Source organism: Polyodon spathula, chromosome 5 (assembly GCF_017654505.1).
Source record: "Polyodon spathula isolate WHYD16114869_AA chromosome 5, ASM1765450v1, whole genome shotgun sequence".
Classification (NCBI taxonomy): Eukaryota; Metazoa; Chordata; class Actinopteri; order Acipenseriformes; family Polyodontidae; genus Polyodon; species Polyodon spathula.
Window position 1 is genome coordinate 19,925,097 of NC_054538.1, and position 17,924 is coordinate 19,943,020.

Sequence of the window (17,924 nt, forward strand, 5' to 3'; positions counted from 1 at the left end):
TCTCCCCAAGTGACCAGCCACCACGTAAGCCTTGCAGCACAGTGGCATCCTAAGCCCCAGTTTTATAGGAAACCGGCATAACAGGTTGCATCCTGTTCAGGTGGACCCGCCCAAAGGCAGTCTACAACTGTGTTTCGCGGAGGCAACCATGCTTTCAAGTGCCTAGGCAACAGATGCTGCCCTTGGATATTGCTGCCACAGGCCCAGTGCTCTTCCTCCAGAAGCTACTTGGACTATTGGAACCAGTGCACCACATACCCCTGGGTGCTCAATACTGTGCAAACTGGTTACTGTCTTCAGTTCCAACACTGCCCCTCTCCATTTTGGGTAGTCAAGATAACAGCTGTCACAGACCCACAAACAGTCACTCAGGTGATGCAGGAGATGGCAGTTATGCTGCAAAAGCATGCCATTTGCATGGTAGACCTACCCAACAAGAACATGGGGTTCTATTTCAGGTATTTTTTGATGCCAAAACAGGATGGTGGCCTCAGACCAGTCCTTGATCTCAGACAGGTAAACCTGTATCTGAGTCGGAGACAGTTCAAGATGCTGACTTTGCAAAGGGTGTTGTAGTCCATCAGGCCAGTCGATTGGTTCACCGTGGTAGACCTAAAGGATGCCTATTTCCACATCCACATAAAACCAGCATGCAGGAAATACCTGAGGTTCTTTTTTCAGGGAAGAGCATACCAGTTCTGCGTTATGCAGTTTGGCCTCTCTGGCTCCACGCATTTTGTAAAAACTATCTGCAAGGTCTCCTGTACAAGTGCACGAACAGACAGAGTTCATCGCCAACTGTCTACATCGGTTGGGTCTGAAAGTGAATTATGGAAAGAGCCCTGCTGGCGCCTAAGTAGGAGTGTGCCTCTACTCAGGGCTTATGTTGGCCACGCTGTTGGATGACAGAGTGAAGAGAGTAACCGCCTGCTTAGAGTTGTTTCAGCTCTATTTCAGTTAGAGTTGTTACAGCGTTTATATAAATGGCTGACAGGCACAGTCCAGAATGCTTATGAACTGACCAATCTGCCCCTGCCTGAGAAGCTCACCGGCCATTTCACCAGGTTAGGTTAGGCGGTTTGGGCTTCCTCTCATAAGTTTGCCAGGTTCTATCGGCTGAATATGTGTCATATACCTGCAGAATACTAGATTTTGGCACTAGGGTATTGAGGGCAGCTTCCCAGTCCACCCTCGCATCTGAACATTAGAGGTGAGTTCATCTTAAATGTTTTTCAGATTGCTGGAATACTGTTCCGCTCAAGCAAGCTTGCTAGCTTTGTAGCTCATTGTTGTATACCATGCCCTTGCGACAGCTTGGATATACTCACCCATTTGTAATCATTAATATTCCCTACTTGAAAGGGAATGTTAGGTTATTATCATAACCCTGGTTCCCTAAAATAAGAATATTAACCATTAACTTCGAGGTCGCGGTTCTCGAAGGAAAATGGACGTGTAGCTGTCTTATGCTGCGGGGGCGGAGCAGCAGCTACGTCACCCTGCTCTGACAAGTCTTTGGTATAAAGTTTTTCAGGTTCGTAATGTTTGTAATGGTTAATATTCCTATTTCAGGGAACCGGGTTTATGATAATAACCTAATGTTTTAAATATTTTCAAATATAGATTTTTTTTTTTTTTAAACTTAAATGCAAGCTCTTGCCTGTGGCACCTTGTTTGGGCAAAGCATTCTTGAACAATGCTCTCTCTAGGACTCTGGATGTTGGTTATAACTTCTAGCTAAAGAACATTTTTATCACATGATGAGCAGCTCCTTCATAAGTCTTAACAATTCCCAGTTTTCTAACAGCTGTTGTAAAGCTTTGGGCAACTTCTTGTAAACAGTTCTTTGACAACTGTGCTGCAAGCTGCTTGCTGTTGAGAACTAATTTTAGTAACTCTAGTCTTCTTGTGAATGACCCAGACTAGAAAAGGTAGAAAGGTAGCTTGTCTGTTTAGTGAAAAAAGTGACAATTTTATTTTGTTTTTGTAGATGCGCCCTCTCATGAGAGGGAAGAGCTCTTCATCCAGAAGCTGCGGCAGTGCTGCGTGCTCTTTGACTTTGTCACAGACCCCCTCAGTGACTTGAAGTACAAGGAGGTGAAGCGAGCTGGTCTCAATGAGATGGTGGAGTACATCACACATAACCGGGATGTCATCACTGAGTCCATCTACCCAGAGGGGGTCATCATGGTAAGCAAGAGACTGCATGGTGGCAGCCCTGCACTTTTAGTGATTTTAAGAATATTCATAGATACAGAGATGCAACCTGTGGATGTCAGCAATGTTCCTTTCAGGGGTCTGGAAACCTTTATATATAAAGAAAGTTGCCAGACCACTCAAATGGATATACAGGGTGATTAGAACGTAAGTTTACCACATCACCACATGATACATTGATGTGATGAAACATACTTTCTAATCAACTTGTATAACATGGAAACCAGAAAAACAAGTTTGAAACCCCATGCTGCAGACAAGAAACACTCTACAAGATGTTGCTTATCATTTCATCTGACAAAAGCACATCTGACAGGATAGTGCTACAAGGGAGGATGACATCACCTTCAGAAATAAGAACGTGAATGCACTTCTAAATCTACAAAAAGTGTAGCAAGGTTTCATTTGAAAATGTGTTATTGAAACCTTAACGTGTGCTGCTTTTACAGAATGAACATGCTTGTTATTGCCAGGGATCAGTCGCTGAGAGCTTTGTAAAATCCCATATCAGATCTGTCATAATGTAAGCCTCAGGTTGCCATACAAATGTATTAGACCCCTCTGCCAGATTCTTAATAAAGAGGTTTGGATTTAGTGTGCTGTTAGTAAGTTTGCCTTTTACATTTTTTGGCAGTTTTCAGTGAACCTATTCAGGACCCTGCCTCCTTCATCTAACCCAACAGGGGCTGAATTTGATCCAGAGGAGGATGAACCAACACTGGAAGCAGCCTGGCCTCACCTACAGGTGATGATAATAGTACTGTATATATATGTATATACCCCTGAAACGGCTGTATACGCATATTTGACTTTCATTGTGCTAGAGTGATAACACATATTGGTTTTCTTGCATGTATTTCTGTTAATTTATGCTTATTGCCTTGGGGAGGGGAGGTGTGGGGAAGATATATGCAGTAATTACTGTAAGAATTTTGTTTTGTTTTATAATCCAAAACTTGTTTCTCCCTTTTATTTTCAGCTCGTATATGAGTTTTTCCTACGATTCTTGGAATCGCCAGATTTTCAACCAAATATAGCGAAAAAATACATTGACCAGAAGTTTGTATTGTCTGTAAGTATTTGCAAAAATAAATAAAATCACTATGTAATTCTACCTACAGTAGTAATTACCAAGGCTTTGAACATTTTCATATCGTTAACCAAAACAACATTTTCTTTACTCTTAACATTCTGTATTTGAAAAACAGTTGTGCTAATTGCAGGTAAGAACAGTGTTTCCTAGACATTGGTTGATACCCCTTTTAAAGATCTCATACATCATACATCTTACATACTAGTTGTGCTTCATATGGGGGCCGAGTGGAGTTGGTATCAAACTGGCAAGAATGTAAGGTAACACTGTTTAAAAACTGAGCACAAACTAAAGGAATAATGTTTCATTGTATATTTAAGCTCTAGGGTGTAATGGTTTTTCATGAGGCTGAATAACTCCAGTCTTAAATCAATTCTAGTTGTGGCATACATAAACAGAATTAAATGTCGGACAGGAAATTCCCTTGATTTGTTCTGCATTATCATTTTAAGGGTCATGGTTTGGATTAATTTATAAAAATGTAAAGTAAAATAAAAAACTTACTGCGCCCTTTTACTGTAGATATTGGTGTTGCTGCCGCTGTTTGCATTGTAAAGCTGAAATATGCATTCAGTGCCGTCTGACCCATATCTCAAGAGACACATTCACTTTATCTGCATGATACTGAGGCCCACTCCAACCCTTGGGCTATCTTGAGTAAGTAGCAGAAACCTAGAATATCACACATACCTAGCAATTAATTTAATTAAGCATATATGCAGGGGTTCAAATTAAAAATAATTGTCCAGTTCTCATATGAGGCCCATCAAAATAATGTTTTGTATTGGCAAACAGTAGACTCTGCCAAGTGTCATTCCCAAATGCTTGGTTTATTTTATATAAGGTTACTATACCATACATAAACTAAACAAATTAGTGTCCTTACAAAAGTTAACACTATTTATTTCAGTACTATCATACCTCCATTAAACAGCTCCAGTCCCAATGCGTTTGCATAATTTGTATTTGTACTGTTGTTGGCAAGAGTTTCTTTCTTGAAAAACATTTGATGAACCATAGCATTTCATAATGGAAGTGATGAAAGCGAGCTTGTGTTTTGAAAATGCTAATAAACAAGTTAACTAGTTTTATGACTGGCTTATTGTGGTCATGTGACTTTGTTTTCCAAATAACATCCAGCAGTTTTACATACAGGCTTAATTTTCAGTATATCTCTGTATTTTATCAGTCGTACTATTTTGTTACTATTTTGATTATCCAGTAAAAAAAATTGACCCTTTAAAAAGCTGCCACTGCCATACTGTCAAGGCCTCATCTCAGAATCAGTTTGACTTCCATATTTGCTGAGTTGTATGAACACTGAATGCTAAAGCTTTCACTTTCTCTCATTTACAAATAGTGAGCAGTGTTTTTACCGTACAGGCAGGAGATTGGACCAGATATTTTAAATCTTTAAAAAACCTGTTTACTTTAAGCTGCTGGAATTATTTGATAGTGAAGACCCCAGGGAAAGGGATTTCCTGAAGACTATTCTTCACAGGATCTACGGCAAGTTCCTGGGCCTGAGAGCTTATATACGACGGCAGATCAACAATATATTTTACAGGTAGGGAAGTGGCAGCATGTTTCACCACTGACACAGAAGATATTAAAGTTCTGCAATGAGCATGTCTTGGAAAGGTTGAGAGAGCAGTTTGGTCACCTATGCTCATTCAATAGGCCTGTATTTCTTTTATTGCAGCCTTTTGAGTGCCAGATGACATTGCAGTCCTTGTTATATTATCCTCCTAGCATATTTAAGACAATAGACCTTGGCATGCATTATATTGATACAATTAAAGGATGTAACAGTGTAATGAACAACACAACTTTTAAATGATGTGCTCTTTTTAATTTTACATTGCCGCTACTTTTAATAGTTTAGTTGTAAAATGTATAGAATAATCCAAAGCTGGAGTTTTTACCACACACCAACAGACTCCTCATCTATTGTTGTGGCGGCTAAAAGATTAAGGATCACAGCTTGTGTTCCTGAGGCAAGCTGGTTCTTAGTTCTTCACTGATTGTCTTGTCTGCTACTTGGTCTTCCAGCCACAAGGACATTACTTTGGAAAACCACAGGCTTCCCTAAACCCAACCACATACCCAGCATACAACTATTAAGGGGTAATTCAGGCCAGAAACCTGTGTTGTTCCATCTGTGTTGCATATTTAAAAGGAACTGAAACATTGACAACACATTTGCAATATAGAAAAGCTGATGTTGATATTATTTATTTTATTTCTGTGTACATCTGAGAGCTTTTGTTTGTCTGCTACTATGCAAGATATGGTAATGTATGTGCAGTACATTTATATTTTTAAGACTAGCCCCTTCTGTTTTTCAGGTTTATATATGAAACAGAACACCATAATGGAATTGCAGAACTTCTAGAAATATTGGGAAGGTAAGAGCTATTAATAAAAGTGCACTATTATCTAATCTGTCATTGTTTGTTTGTTACATTCTAATTTCGTTTTATTTGTTGTGCTCCTATTTTAATTATGGTTTGCTGTCTTCCCCACAGTATAATAAACGGCTTTGCATTACCACTGAAAGAAGAACATAAAATGTTTCTAATTAGAGTATTACTCCCGTTGCACAAAGTGAAGTCACTCAGTGTCTACCACCCACAGGTAAGAACATTTTATTGAAGATGGGAGCCATGAAGTACGTCTTATGAAAAAAGAATGAAATGCTCTCTGACAGATCTCAGTCAGTGTAGTGCAAAGGTGTTTACATAACACTGGAGTAAATTGCATGAATCCTCCTTGCTGTAAACCACCGTCTTGGAGCTGAGATGTCACCTGCAATAGCAAGGGAATATAACTTTGTAGTACATCTTCTGTGTTCTTTCTTCCTTCAGAAAGTGATGTTTCTGACCAATTTGTTTTTTCTTTAGCTGGCCTATTGTGTGGTGCAGTTCTTAGAAAAAGACAGCAGCCTTACAGAACCAGTAAGTGCAAAGTACAGCTCTCTATTTGTATCTGTGTCTTTCTTAAACACTACAGTTTCCTTGGACGTTTGTAGTGTTGGATTTAGCAGCAAGTTATGTCAAGTAAAAGCGGTCACGTGGGGACAAAACACAGTCTCCAAACTAGATAGCATTTCAATGTACAAACAGGATGGGCTTATTTAGTTATTATTGCTGATCCCATTATAGTTGCGTAGAGATCACAAAGATTGAGATCTACTGTATAAGTAGTCTATAGGAAATGTCTATTTTTCTTGTCAAATTACAATAGCAGTATTACCTTGGTTTAAAATAGCATTTCAGTATAAAGCAGGGGTGTCAAACTCAATTTTACCAAGGGCCAATCTTAACATTTGATTCGCAGGCCACAAAATGCATACCTTTTACATATACACATGCATTTTAATAGGTCATATAGAAAATGCATGTTTTATATTCAGTTTTTAATACATACACATGTATTTTATATATGACTTATTAATTTAAAACACGTTATCTATTTTACCTAGTTGCTGCCCTTTGCATTCTCATTGACTGAAGAATCTGTCAAGCTTGTCAATATTAGGATTCATGTTTTGTATTGAAACGATCTTTAGCACAGAGTGTAGATGCTTGTCATTCAGGTTAGATCGTTGAGCGGATTTATTAATCTTCATCAGTGAAATTAGCTGTTCGCAGAAGTACTGCCAGACATTGACATGACGCGTGCAGCCTGAATGCAGAGCTGTGGGAATGTGGCTGGAAGGAACAGGTAAAACTGCTCAGCCGAGACAATCAAACTCAGCCTTGAGTGCGCTTTTGCACTGCAATTCAATAAATTTGGATGTCTTCTGCCTGGTGCAGTTTCCACATCTACACCAAATGGGTTTGAAAAAAGCTGCAACTGGAACTGCTACTTGCAAAAATCTGAAAAACGGTGCTCAAATTCCACACACAACGCCATAGAATCACATTCAGCTTGGCACGTTTAGATAATAGAAAAGGTTTCCTTGCTACATGCGTTTTTCCCACACTTGTAACTTTTAGCTGAAGCACCTTAACACTGTCATACATTTCATTTATGACTTGTTTACAGCCTTGTAGTTTCACATTTAAATTGTTGAGCTGTTTGTTATATCGCAGATAAATCCCAAATCACACAACCACTTTGCATTTGAAAGCTGATCTGATCTGTCTAATTTATTTCAATTTATTGTGCATGAAAATTTCTATTTCTTGACGTAATTCAAAGAACCTTGTAAGTACTACACCACTGCTAAGCCAGCAAACTTTGGTGTGGTGCAGCAAATCATCATATTGAGCATTAAGCTCGTCAAGCAACTTTTGAAATTGCAGGTGATTCAAACCTTTTGATCTGATGAAATTTATCGTTTTCACAACTGTGACCATTGTGATCCATTTACAGCACTTTCCCACACAGCGTTTGTTGGTAAAGAATACGGTGGTACGTTGCAAGTGTCGTTGGACAATTCACATGTAGTTTTTTTCACACCAAAACAAAAAGCCCATTTTTTTCACTACACATGGGAGGCGCTCCGTCTGTTATCAATCCAACTAATTTCTCCCACTGTAATTTCATGTTGCACACACACTTCTTAAGCTGTTGAAATATATTGTTTGCTGTGGTAGTGAGGTGCATAGCTGCAACATCCAAAAGCTTTTTAGTAATAGTGAAGTCTGCATCAACACCCCGGATAAAAATAGATAACGCAACAGCATGAGTAATATCTGTGCTCTCGTCAACAGCAAGAGAAAAAGCTATGAAATCGGTTGCTTTTTCAGTGAGCTGTCTTGAAGATCGGTAGCCAGTTCATCTACTCTTTCAGCCACGGTATTTCTTGAAAGACTGACATTGGAAAACACACGCTTTTTCTCAGGACAGACTGTTTCTGTGACTTTAAGCATGCAGTTTTTTACAAAAGCACCCTCAATAAAGTGCTTTGACAACTTTGCAGTTAGCTCTGACACAAGGTTACTTGCCTTTACTGCCTCATCATTTTCTGCTGTAAATCAAGGGTTCTTTTTAATTTGATCAGCTTTTCTTGCCTTTGCTTTACTTCAAACTCGCAATGTTTTTCTTTGTTTCGTTTCAGTGGCGCATTAAGTTGAATTTTCATCACCGCAATACTTCCCTACATACCAAGCAAATGAGGTTTTCTTGCTGCTCAGCAAATAAATATTCAGACTCCCACTTTTCCTGAAACAATCTGCCTTCGAGCTTTCTTTTCTTGGACATTTTGAGTTATATTATTGTTTTTGTCAGCCAGTATGCTATAGTGTCTAACGGAAAACACGCCTTAAGCACCAAGCACGAGATATGATTGGCTGTTTGTTTAGCGCTGCGCTTCCTGCTACTTTTCTGATGGCTGATGGGATTTGGAGTTCTTACGTGTAATAACCCAATAGACTCAAACTGGGCCGGGCCAAATTACACTGTAATGAATTAACTTTGCGTGGGGCCGGATAAAGTACCTCCGTGGGCCATATTTGGCCCGCGGGCCTTGAGTTTGACACCCCTGGTATAAAGGATTATGCATATATGCTTTTAAAATATTTTCAGATCATATGGCTTTGTTAAAAACTTAAGACCACCTTGTGATTCCCAGGTGATTATGGGTTTGTTGAAGTTCTGGCCAAAGACTCACAGTCCAAAGGAGGTGATGTTTTTGAATGAATTGGAGGAGATATTGGACGTCATCGAGCCATCAGAGTTTGTAAAGGTCATGGAGCCACTTTTCAGACAGCTGGCAAAATGTGTGTCCAGCCCGCACTTTCAGGTGAGAACTGAAGACTTCTGAAACAACACCTGTAAAACAATGCATCTGGTTCTAAGTGAACTTCACAGCAGGTTTAAATTACTGGAATTGTTAATCTTAACCTGGTGATTAGACTATACTTTAGTGATTTCTTCTTTCTTTAGAAAATGGACTGGCTTGATGGGCTAATGGTTTTTCTTGCCCAACAATTTTTCTTTTCTTTACATTTTTTTATTTATTTTTTTTCCAGTTAAGAAAAAGTTACATGCTCATTTGTTATTATTCACGATGTCCGTGTTAATGTGTGTAACACTTTTTGTTGTAGGTGGCAGAGAGAGCACTGTATTACTGGAACAATGAATATATCATGAGTTTGATCAGCGATAATGCAGCAAAAATCCTCCCCATCATGTTCCCTGCACTATACAAAAATTCTAAAAGCCACTGGAACAAGTATGTTTTCCACTCTGTCTTGTGATCGCTCATGTGTCATTGTGTGTGTGTGTATGTGTGTGTGTATATATATATAATATATATATATATATATATATATATATATATATATATATATATATATATATATATATATACACACAGTATATTTTAAATCAAGTAGATTTATATACAGTGTTTTGTTAACCCGAAGTAAACATCACATGCTTTTTGAGGGGGGAGGGAAGCAAAATATTAATACAGAACATGAATTGTACATAATACAACTGTTACAATCTCAAATGCTTCAGCCACCTACTTTTTTTTTTTAAATCTGTTTTTTTTTTTAAGTGAGAAACATTTACTTACGCCTCATTTATTGTAATGAAAATCTGTTGGTTGGTGGCATTTTTTTATTCCTAAATATGAAAAGCTATAAATGTATAAAAAAAAAAAAAAATTAAAAAAAGTGAACTTGCTGTTCTGTAGTACACAATTAGTGTTGGCTACCTGGTCTAGACCATTGCCGCAAAATGGATATGAAGTAGCGAAAGCAGGAGTAACCCGTAGCGTTGTTTTGAATGCTACAGGTTGTCTGTTTTGAGTTTGTATAGCATAGTAAAATACTATACATGATGACTACTTCTAAGCATTTGCATTTTAAACTTTTTTTTTTTTTGTCTGTTTCCACCACAAGTATCAAGCGTGCAAATCGGGTATTAACATTTTCTTCTGTTCTGTTCCCTGCTAAGGACGATCCATGGGTTGATCTACAATGCACTGAAGCTGTTCATGGAAATGAACCAGAAGCTGTTCGACGATTGCACTCAGCAGTACAAAGCAGAAAAACAAAAGTGAGTTACTAGTACGCTCTGCAAAATGGGGCAGTTTATAGTGAGAGCAAGCTCCTAAAGAAGTGGTAATCAAGAATTTAAAACACTGGGTTATAATTATACCCCTGGTTCCCTGAAATAAAAATGTAACCATTACCTAATGCTTTTTTTGCCCTGCAACCCGGTCAGTACCGGAAGGCCTGCTACAGTAGTTTCTATACTGTCATTTATGAATTCTGTGACGTGTATAGAATATGTTTTAATTGAAGCTGCGTAATTTGTCCCGGTGCTAAACAAAACAATTGCGTTGCATATTCGGTTTTGACAAGATTGTACTGTATTGCTACTGCATCATAAAGAAAATAGAGCTGCATAAGTATTATACCTTTCTACCACAGAATATAGTCTTAAAAAATAGCACGAGAGAAGTGGCTTATGAACAGTAAGTACACAACTTTATTATGTATATTATTTAAGCTGCCAGATGTCCTGGGAAAATATAAATGAAATTGTTTTTACGTAGCATGTGTAAACTGTACTGTCTTACTATAGGTACCCTACTCCCCTTTGCAACCTCTTAAATCAGGCTGTTGATACACAGAAAGCGTGTTTTCACCAGGGTTGTGTGTTTGTTTTTGTTTTGTTTTTTTAACTTGTTTTTAGTGGAATCACTGTAATCTGTACGAAGTAGAACATACAGTATGCATTGTGATTTAAATACCTCCACAAGAGGACATTTGAATGTGATAATTGTCTGACTGCCTAATAAACATTGCTGATTTAAAATGTAAATCTTCATGTCTGCAACATGTCCGCCTTGTTCTGTTTAACTCAGATACTGTAATAAAATAAGTATGCAGTTGTGTTGCTGTTAACAGTACACTGACTTGCAAACTTCCTTGTTAAAATAACTTGCTGTAAATGCTTTAACATATTTATTTACATGTTCGATATTCCATTATGTATGTTAGATGTGTACAAATTTATTAAAACAGCCCCCTGCCTTTGTAATTTGATTTGTTGTACAATTTAGAGCACCTTTTTCATTTGCAAATGGAGATTTCAAAGCCAAACCAGTTCATTTAGTGTGGTATAATTAAATAGACATTCTGCTGTAATATTGTTTTTCAAATTAATGGAACCTTTTTATTTTCTTAACAAGTTTTGTAGCAGAAATTTAACTACAGCAATTTTTTACATTAAGATTTGTTTTAAAACTTTAAAGTAATTGTTTTAGTTAAATAGCCATTACTAAAAATAAGCCCTCTCCAAAGCCCACATTGAGTTTGTAAAAAGCAACTGAGTGATCCTGCAAAAGGTGTTGTGGTCACCAAATTTGAACTTTCTGGTCTAAATAAAAGCGTTATGTTTGGCGCAGACCCTACACAGCACATCTCCCAGTCAGCACCATCCCTACAGTCAAGCATGGTGATGCAGCATCATCCTATGGGGATGCTTCTCCTCAACAGGCTTCAAGCTTGTTTGGATTGAAGGAAAAATGGATGGAGCAAAATATAAGGCAAATACTAGAGGAAAACCTGTTTCAGTCTGCTAAAGACTTAAAACTTGGGTGAAAATTCACCTTTCAGCAGGACAATGATCCAAAGCACAAAGCCAAAGCTACACTGGAGTGGCTTGAGAATAAGAAAGTGAATGTCCTTGAGTGGCCCAGTCAAAGTCCTGACTTGATTCATATTGAGAATCTGTGGAAAGGCTTGAAAACTGCTGTCTATAAGCGATCCCCAAGCAAATTGAGAGAACTTGAGCATATCTGCGAAGAAGAATGGGCACAAATTGCACCGAGACAGTGTGCAAAGACTTGCGGCTGTAATTGCTGCCAAAGGTGCTTCCACTAAATATCGAGTTGACGGGTCTGAATACTTATGCAATTGACACATTTCAGTTTTTTCTCTAGTTTTTGCTGACCTTTACAGTAACTTATCTTGCCCTTGGAAGTCTTCAGTTTGAGCATTTTAAGTTTTGAATAAAATATTAAGTTTAAAAACAAATGTGCATGCATCATTTTGTAATTTGACAAAATGGGACTCCATAGGAAGGGTCTGAATACTTTTGCAAGGCACTTAAGTTCTCAGGTAACTTCGGGCTATAAGAGTATATCCCATTAGGTAATGGTTACATTTCGTACTTGAAAGGGAATCACATATTTCTTACATAGTGTTGTTGATTTGCTCTTAACATTTACCGTGTAACCACACAGAAGCAGCACTGAAGCCTAAAAAAGACATGACAAATACAAACTATTTGCAGTGCACTTTATCAATTCTCTCCATGTAGAGGAGTTCTTGTAAAACTAATTTTGATTTGAGGCTTTTGGTAATAATTGCTTTTATAATGTTTTATTCACCAGTTTGCTTCAGCTGTCGTATAAGGCAACCTTTTCTATAGCCTAGGAATCACTTACACTCCACAATTTTCTTGCAACACACAAAGATTCTACAAATAACGCACTAGGAAGTGTCCTACCAAAGTTTCATCACAATGGAATATGCACTACTCTAGCAATACGTACAATTTCACTCAACACAAATTATACATTTTGTTAGCAATGGGTCAGGATGTGTTTTTTTCAAGTCAAAAATGCTCATGTTAGCCTGACCAGAGTGTGAACATTGATTCACTAATTACCCTCCACCTTTTTCTTTCAGGGAGAAATATAAACTCAAAGAGCGAGAAGAGATGTGGTACAAGATTGAAGAGTTGGCTCAACAAAATCCTCAGGTAGGAGATTGTTGTAACATGTGTTACGAGGATTTATTTTTTATCTCATCTTGGGTGAATTGGTCATCTTGAGAGAGGTTTCGTTTTGCCCCTTTAAAAATGTATTCTAGTTTATTTTTAAAATTAGTGTATTACTTATGTAATATCATAAATGATAAATATATGTTCCTTTAATTCACGGTTCTTTTATGAAAGACCAACATCCTGCTATCTTTCATAGATTGCAAAGGTTTACCCGAATGATGTCACTCCAAGACTCCTTGCTGGTGTACTTCATCCTTCAGAAGAGGTCTGATTTTTTTGTTTTTTGTTTTATATAGGACACATGATGCGTAGCTGTTTTGTAGTAGGCAGTCTGCTTCTTTTAGTGAAGCACCTTCTCTCTGAACATGTGCTGTTGCTTTGATTTGCAGTTTATGGTGTACAATGAGACCCCTGCTGTGATGCCTTTATATTCCATGGAGACAGAGACCCCGACTGCTGAGGATATTCAGCTGCTGAAGAAAACTGTTGAGACTGAGGCCACACAGGTGGGGGCTGCTTTTCAATAAGTGTGCAGCCAGACATGTGTTATATTGCACATTGGAAGGCAGTGTTTTACTGCTATATTTAAATAAAAAAACACTACCTTAGAGCTAAGTAATTAAAGGATTTTAATGCCTTAGGTTAAATATTTACTGACATATCTGCAGGGTTACAGAAAACCCTCTAGTGTCTACAACCAATGTATTACTTTATGTTCTATACTGTTTTGTGCATATCATGCTGAGCATTTGCTTTGCTACAGAAAGGAACATTTATTTGGATACTTCTCTCTGTGATGGGCAGAAGTCAGCTTCTGCGTCTCTGATGAAAGCTTTGTATTCCCCAGCTGAGTTGTAACTCAATCTGTGATTTAAAAACTAAATAAACTAAATCATGAATAACACCACTCAGAAACTCAATTACATGTATGCTAAGGGAAGGTTTTTTCTTCTACCTTTTAGCACTTTGAAAGGAAACTAATTGTATTTAATTTTTTTATACTTTCTCCCCCCCCCCTCCTTGTTAAAGGTGATAAAGGAAATAAAGAAGGATAAGGTATTGATGCGTCGGAAGTCGGAGCTGCCTCAGGATGTGTACACTATAAAAGCCCTGGAGTCCCACAAGCGAGCAGAGGAGTACCTGACTGCCAACCAGGAGGCACTCTGACATGGGACCAGCCCTGCCCTCCCCTGTAGGGAAAGCACCCACCCTTCCACATCACCTGCTTTCCTTTCCACACGCACACACACACGCACAGGCACGTGTAAGGAAAGAGAATTCGTTGAGCAGTGTTTTTGTTGAACTGTCCTATTGTCTTTATCCTTGTGTTATTACTGTTTTTGTTTGTTTTATATATATATATATATATATATATATATATATATATATATATATATATATATATATCACCTTTTTAAAGTTCTCCATTCATCCTTTCTTCATTTTTACAGTATTCAGTGTGATCAGAAGTTAGCATTATGAAAACTGTGGAAGTAGCATTTCTCTAGATCTTGCGTTTTGTCACTTAATGCCACTTAATACATTTTAGAGAAAACACAAAGCACTTGAAAAAGTTTTACTTTAGATTATTACAAAGTTTTAACACTGCTTGTAAATCTCCTTTCCAAACAAGTCTTTGTTAAAATATTTCTTCTTGGAGTTTCAAAATAAGGCCAACTACTCCAGTGTTTTGGGTTTTGTTTTGTTCAATTTGTTTTTAATACCTGATATAAAAACAAGTATTTAAAAATATATATATGTAAAAAATCCAACAAAAGGACAGGTGATTCGTTCGTTCCCCACCTGCGGCTTTCATCGCAAAATGTTGTTTTACTAGTGTGATAATGTACAGGTTGGAACTGAATTTCTGGATCAGTTAGATGTCTTTCACTTGGCATGGAATATTGTGTTACTACCTGCTTTGACATGATTCCTCTAATCTCACTGTTATTACCCCCTTTAATCCCATGTATATACGATAACCTTATTCAGTCAGTGATATCTTGATAAATAAAGAATTTTAGATTTAATAAAAAAATAAATAAATGGTTAGGATTTTAAAATCAATTTATCTAGAGTATTTACTAGACATCACGTTTTTTTAATTGATCACGGTTATTGTAGGAAGACACAAGTTCACTTTATTTTTGTTTGCTGGATTTAGACTTTTGAAAAGTAAACTTTAGTAACCTGTCGTCCCCCCCAACAGGTATTGTGTATAATTTGATTTTAATCCAAAATGTTCTGTTCTGCTGAAATATGACGATTCAGGCAATTTCTGTGATAATTCGATAGGATTAGTCAGTCAGTACCTTTCAGACTGCTGAACAAGCACACTTCAGACCCCTGCTTGGAACAGCCCATTTTCAATGCGTGGAAGTGTTTGGTTCAGATAGAGATTAGGGGTATCTTGTAGCTCGTTTCCATGGACAGCTACCTGGAGTTGACTCGTGTGCTTGAATTGGCCTGAATTCTCCCAGAAGTCGGATTGGTGAAAAATGTGGCGTTTCCATGCTTTTCCGATTTATCACGTGAGTTGGTCAGGAAATACTACCGATTTTCCACACAAATACTTGAGAGTATTATAGTCAGGATGTCAGTGACTTAAAAGATAAATCTGTCTACATATTTCACATTTGTTTCACGCAGTACATATACATACATTTCTAATATAACTGTGTAATTATATATAAATAAATAAATAAATAAAATCAGATTTTAAAGGTCTCTGAGTCGACCTGTTGGGAGTCTGTCTCAGTTTAGGACTCTATGTCTTTGGACCACCATCACAAAGTGCTTTACAAGATACAAGACTAGGGTGTGTGAACTTTGCATCAGTTGCAGAGTCACTTAAAACAACGTCTCGCCCGAAAGATGGGGCACAAGGAGGTTAAGTGACTTGCTGAGGATCACACTAGTCAATTGCTAGGATTTGAACTGGGACCTTCTGTTTACAAGCCTGTTTCTTTAAACACGACCACATTGCCTCTTAGTTATACGTTCACTGTATTCATATGTTTGGATTTATTCTAATAACTTATTTTATTATTGCTTAGGTTGAGGTTCTGTGTAATGGTGTTAGTATTGTAGTATGTGCAAAGTCTGGGATAGAAAACTTCCAACATTTTTTAAAAATCCAATTTGGCTGCCATACCATCTATTATCTAAATTAAATCTCGCCCACTACATTTGTTTTCCCTCTGCACTAAAAGTAATACTTAAGCATACAGCGATATGGTTATTCATATATGATATATATATTATATATTATATATATATATATATATATATATATATATATGGTGTGGTGTTAATAGATGTCTGAATGTTTTACTACAGTTAGCTAGTTATTAACATAGCTGACTACCTATTTATTTGAATATGCAGAAATCAGTAGCCTAGTATCTCTGGCCTTTTACATCACAGGCTTTCGTTTCAGTAATGTACAGTCAGTAGCAATTAAGGGGATTCTCAAGTATTTTGGAAAGAAACGGACACAGTGATTTCAAATCACTGATTTGACACAAGGTAGAATAACTGAAGATCAGTTAAATACAGTACATCCTGTGTAAGCAGTATAAAATGTGTTTGTTATACGTGTATGTGGGACATGAAATACAGGGGGTTATGGTTGGAGGATAAAATAAGAGTTAATTCTCTGATGCCCCACCCCTCTCAAAGTTCACCAGCCGCCACTGATTTATTATTATTATTATTATTACTATTATTATTATTAGTAGTACTAGTAATTATTCTCAATTATTACTATCCAGATATCCGGCAGTTATATTTTTGCTCGACTCAGACTTGAACTTTAGGGACTCTGGCAGTCCTTGTCCTGGTCTTTGGAGACTCGGAGATGGTGGCTTCAACTACCACCGAAGTTGAGGTTGGATTAATATATTATATATATATCTATATATATATATATATATATATATATATATATATATATATATTATATATATATATATATATATATATATATATATATATATATATATATAGACCACTGCAAAATTATCAGTTTCTCTGGTTTTACTATTTATAGGTATGTGTTTGGGTAAAATGAACATTTTTGTTTTATTCTATAAACTACTGACAACATTTCTTCCAAATTCCAAATAAAAATATTGTCATTTCAAGCATTTATTTGCAGAAAATGACAACTGGTCAAAATAACAAAAAAGATGCAGTGTTGTCAGACCTTGAATAATGCAAAGAAAATAAGTTCATATTCATTTTTAAACAACACAATACTAATGTTTTAACTTGGGAAGAGTTTTTGCACCAGGAGTGGCATAAAGTCACCCAACATCAATGTGAAAGACTGGTGGAGAGCATGCCAAGACGCATGAAAGCTGTGCTTGAAAATCAGGGCTATTCCACCAAATATTGATTTCTGAACTCTTCCTAAGTTAAAACATTAGTATTGTGTTGTTTGAAAATGAATATGAACTTATTTTCTTTGCATTATTTGAGGTCTGACAACACTGCATCTTTTTGTTATTTTGACCAGTTGTCATTTTCTGCAAATAAATGCTCTAAATGACTATTTTTATTTGGAATTTGGGGGAAATGTTGTCAGTAGTTTATAGAATAAAACTACATAAAATATGTTCATTTTACCCAAACACATACCTATAAATAGTAAAACCAGAGAAACTGATCATTTTGCAGTGGTCTCTTAATTTTTTCGAGAGAGAGAGAGAGAGAGAGAGAGAGAGAGAGAGAGAGAGAGAGAGAGAGAGAGAGAGAGAGAGAGAGAGAGAGAGAGCATCTAACAAAGGAAAGCTTTTTCATTAAGTATTACTGTTTTCACATATTTTTATTTAGTAAAAATGGCTCTCACCTT

At 37.0% G+C, this 17,924-nt stretch overlaps 1 protein-coding gene across 1 annotated transcript in view; it reads left to right on the plus strand.

The window, feature by feature from the left end:
* The window catches only part of LOC121315690 (serine/threonine-protein phosphatase 2A 56 kDa regulatory subunit delta isoform), a 29,269-nt gene extending 14,858 nt beyond the window's left edge, over positions 1–14,411 (plus strand). The window contains exons 4-17 of the mRNA XM_041250002.1: positions 1,991–2,190; positions 2,852–2,962; positions 3,197–3,289; positions 4,747–4,877; positions 5,659–5,718; positions 5,839–5,947; positions 6,214–6,267; positions 8,892–9,062; positions 9,367–9,494; positions 10,226–10,327; positions 12,973–13,045; positions 13,266–13,334; positions 13,459–13,575; positions 14,099–14,411. Coding sequence (XP_041105936.1) covers positions 1,991–2,190; positions 2,852–2,962; positions 3,197–3,289; positions 4,747–4,877; positions 5,659–5,718; positions 5,839–5,947; positions 6,214–6,267; positions 8,892–9,062; positions 9,367–9,494; positions 10,226–10,327; positions 12,973–13,045; positions 13,266–13,334; positions 13,459–13,575; positions 14,099–14,236 — 1,556 coding nt within the window. The 3' untranslated portion in view covers positions 14,237–14,411. The remainder of the gene's footprint in view (positions 1–1,990; positions 2,191–2,851; positions 2,963–3,196; positions 3,290–4,746; positions 4,878–5,658; positions 5,719–5,838; positions 5,948–6,213; positions 6,268–8,891; positions 9,063–9,366; positions 9,495–10,225; positions 10,328–12,972; positions 13,046–13,265; positions 13,335–13,458; positions 13,576–14,098) is intronic.
* Positions 14,412–17,924: the final 3,513 nt, after the last annotated feature.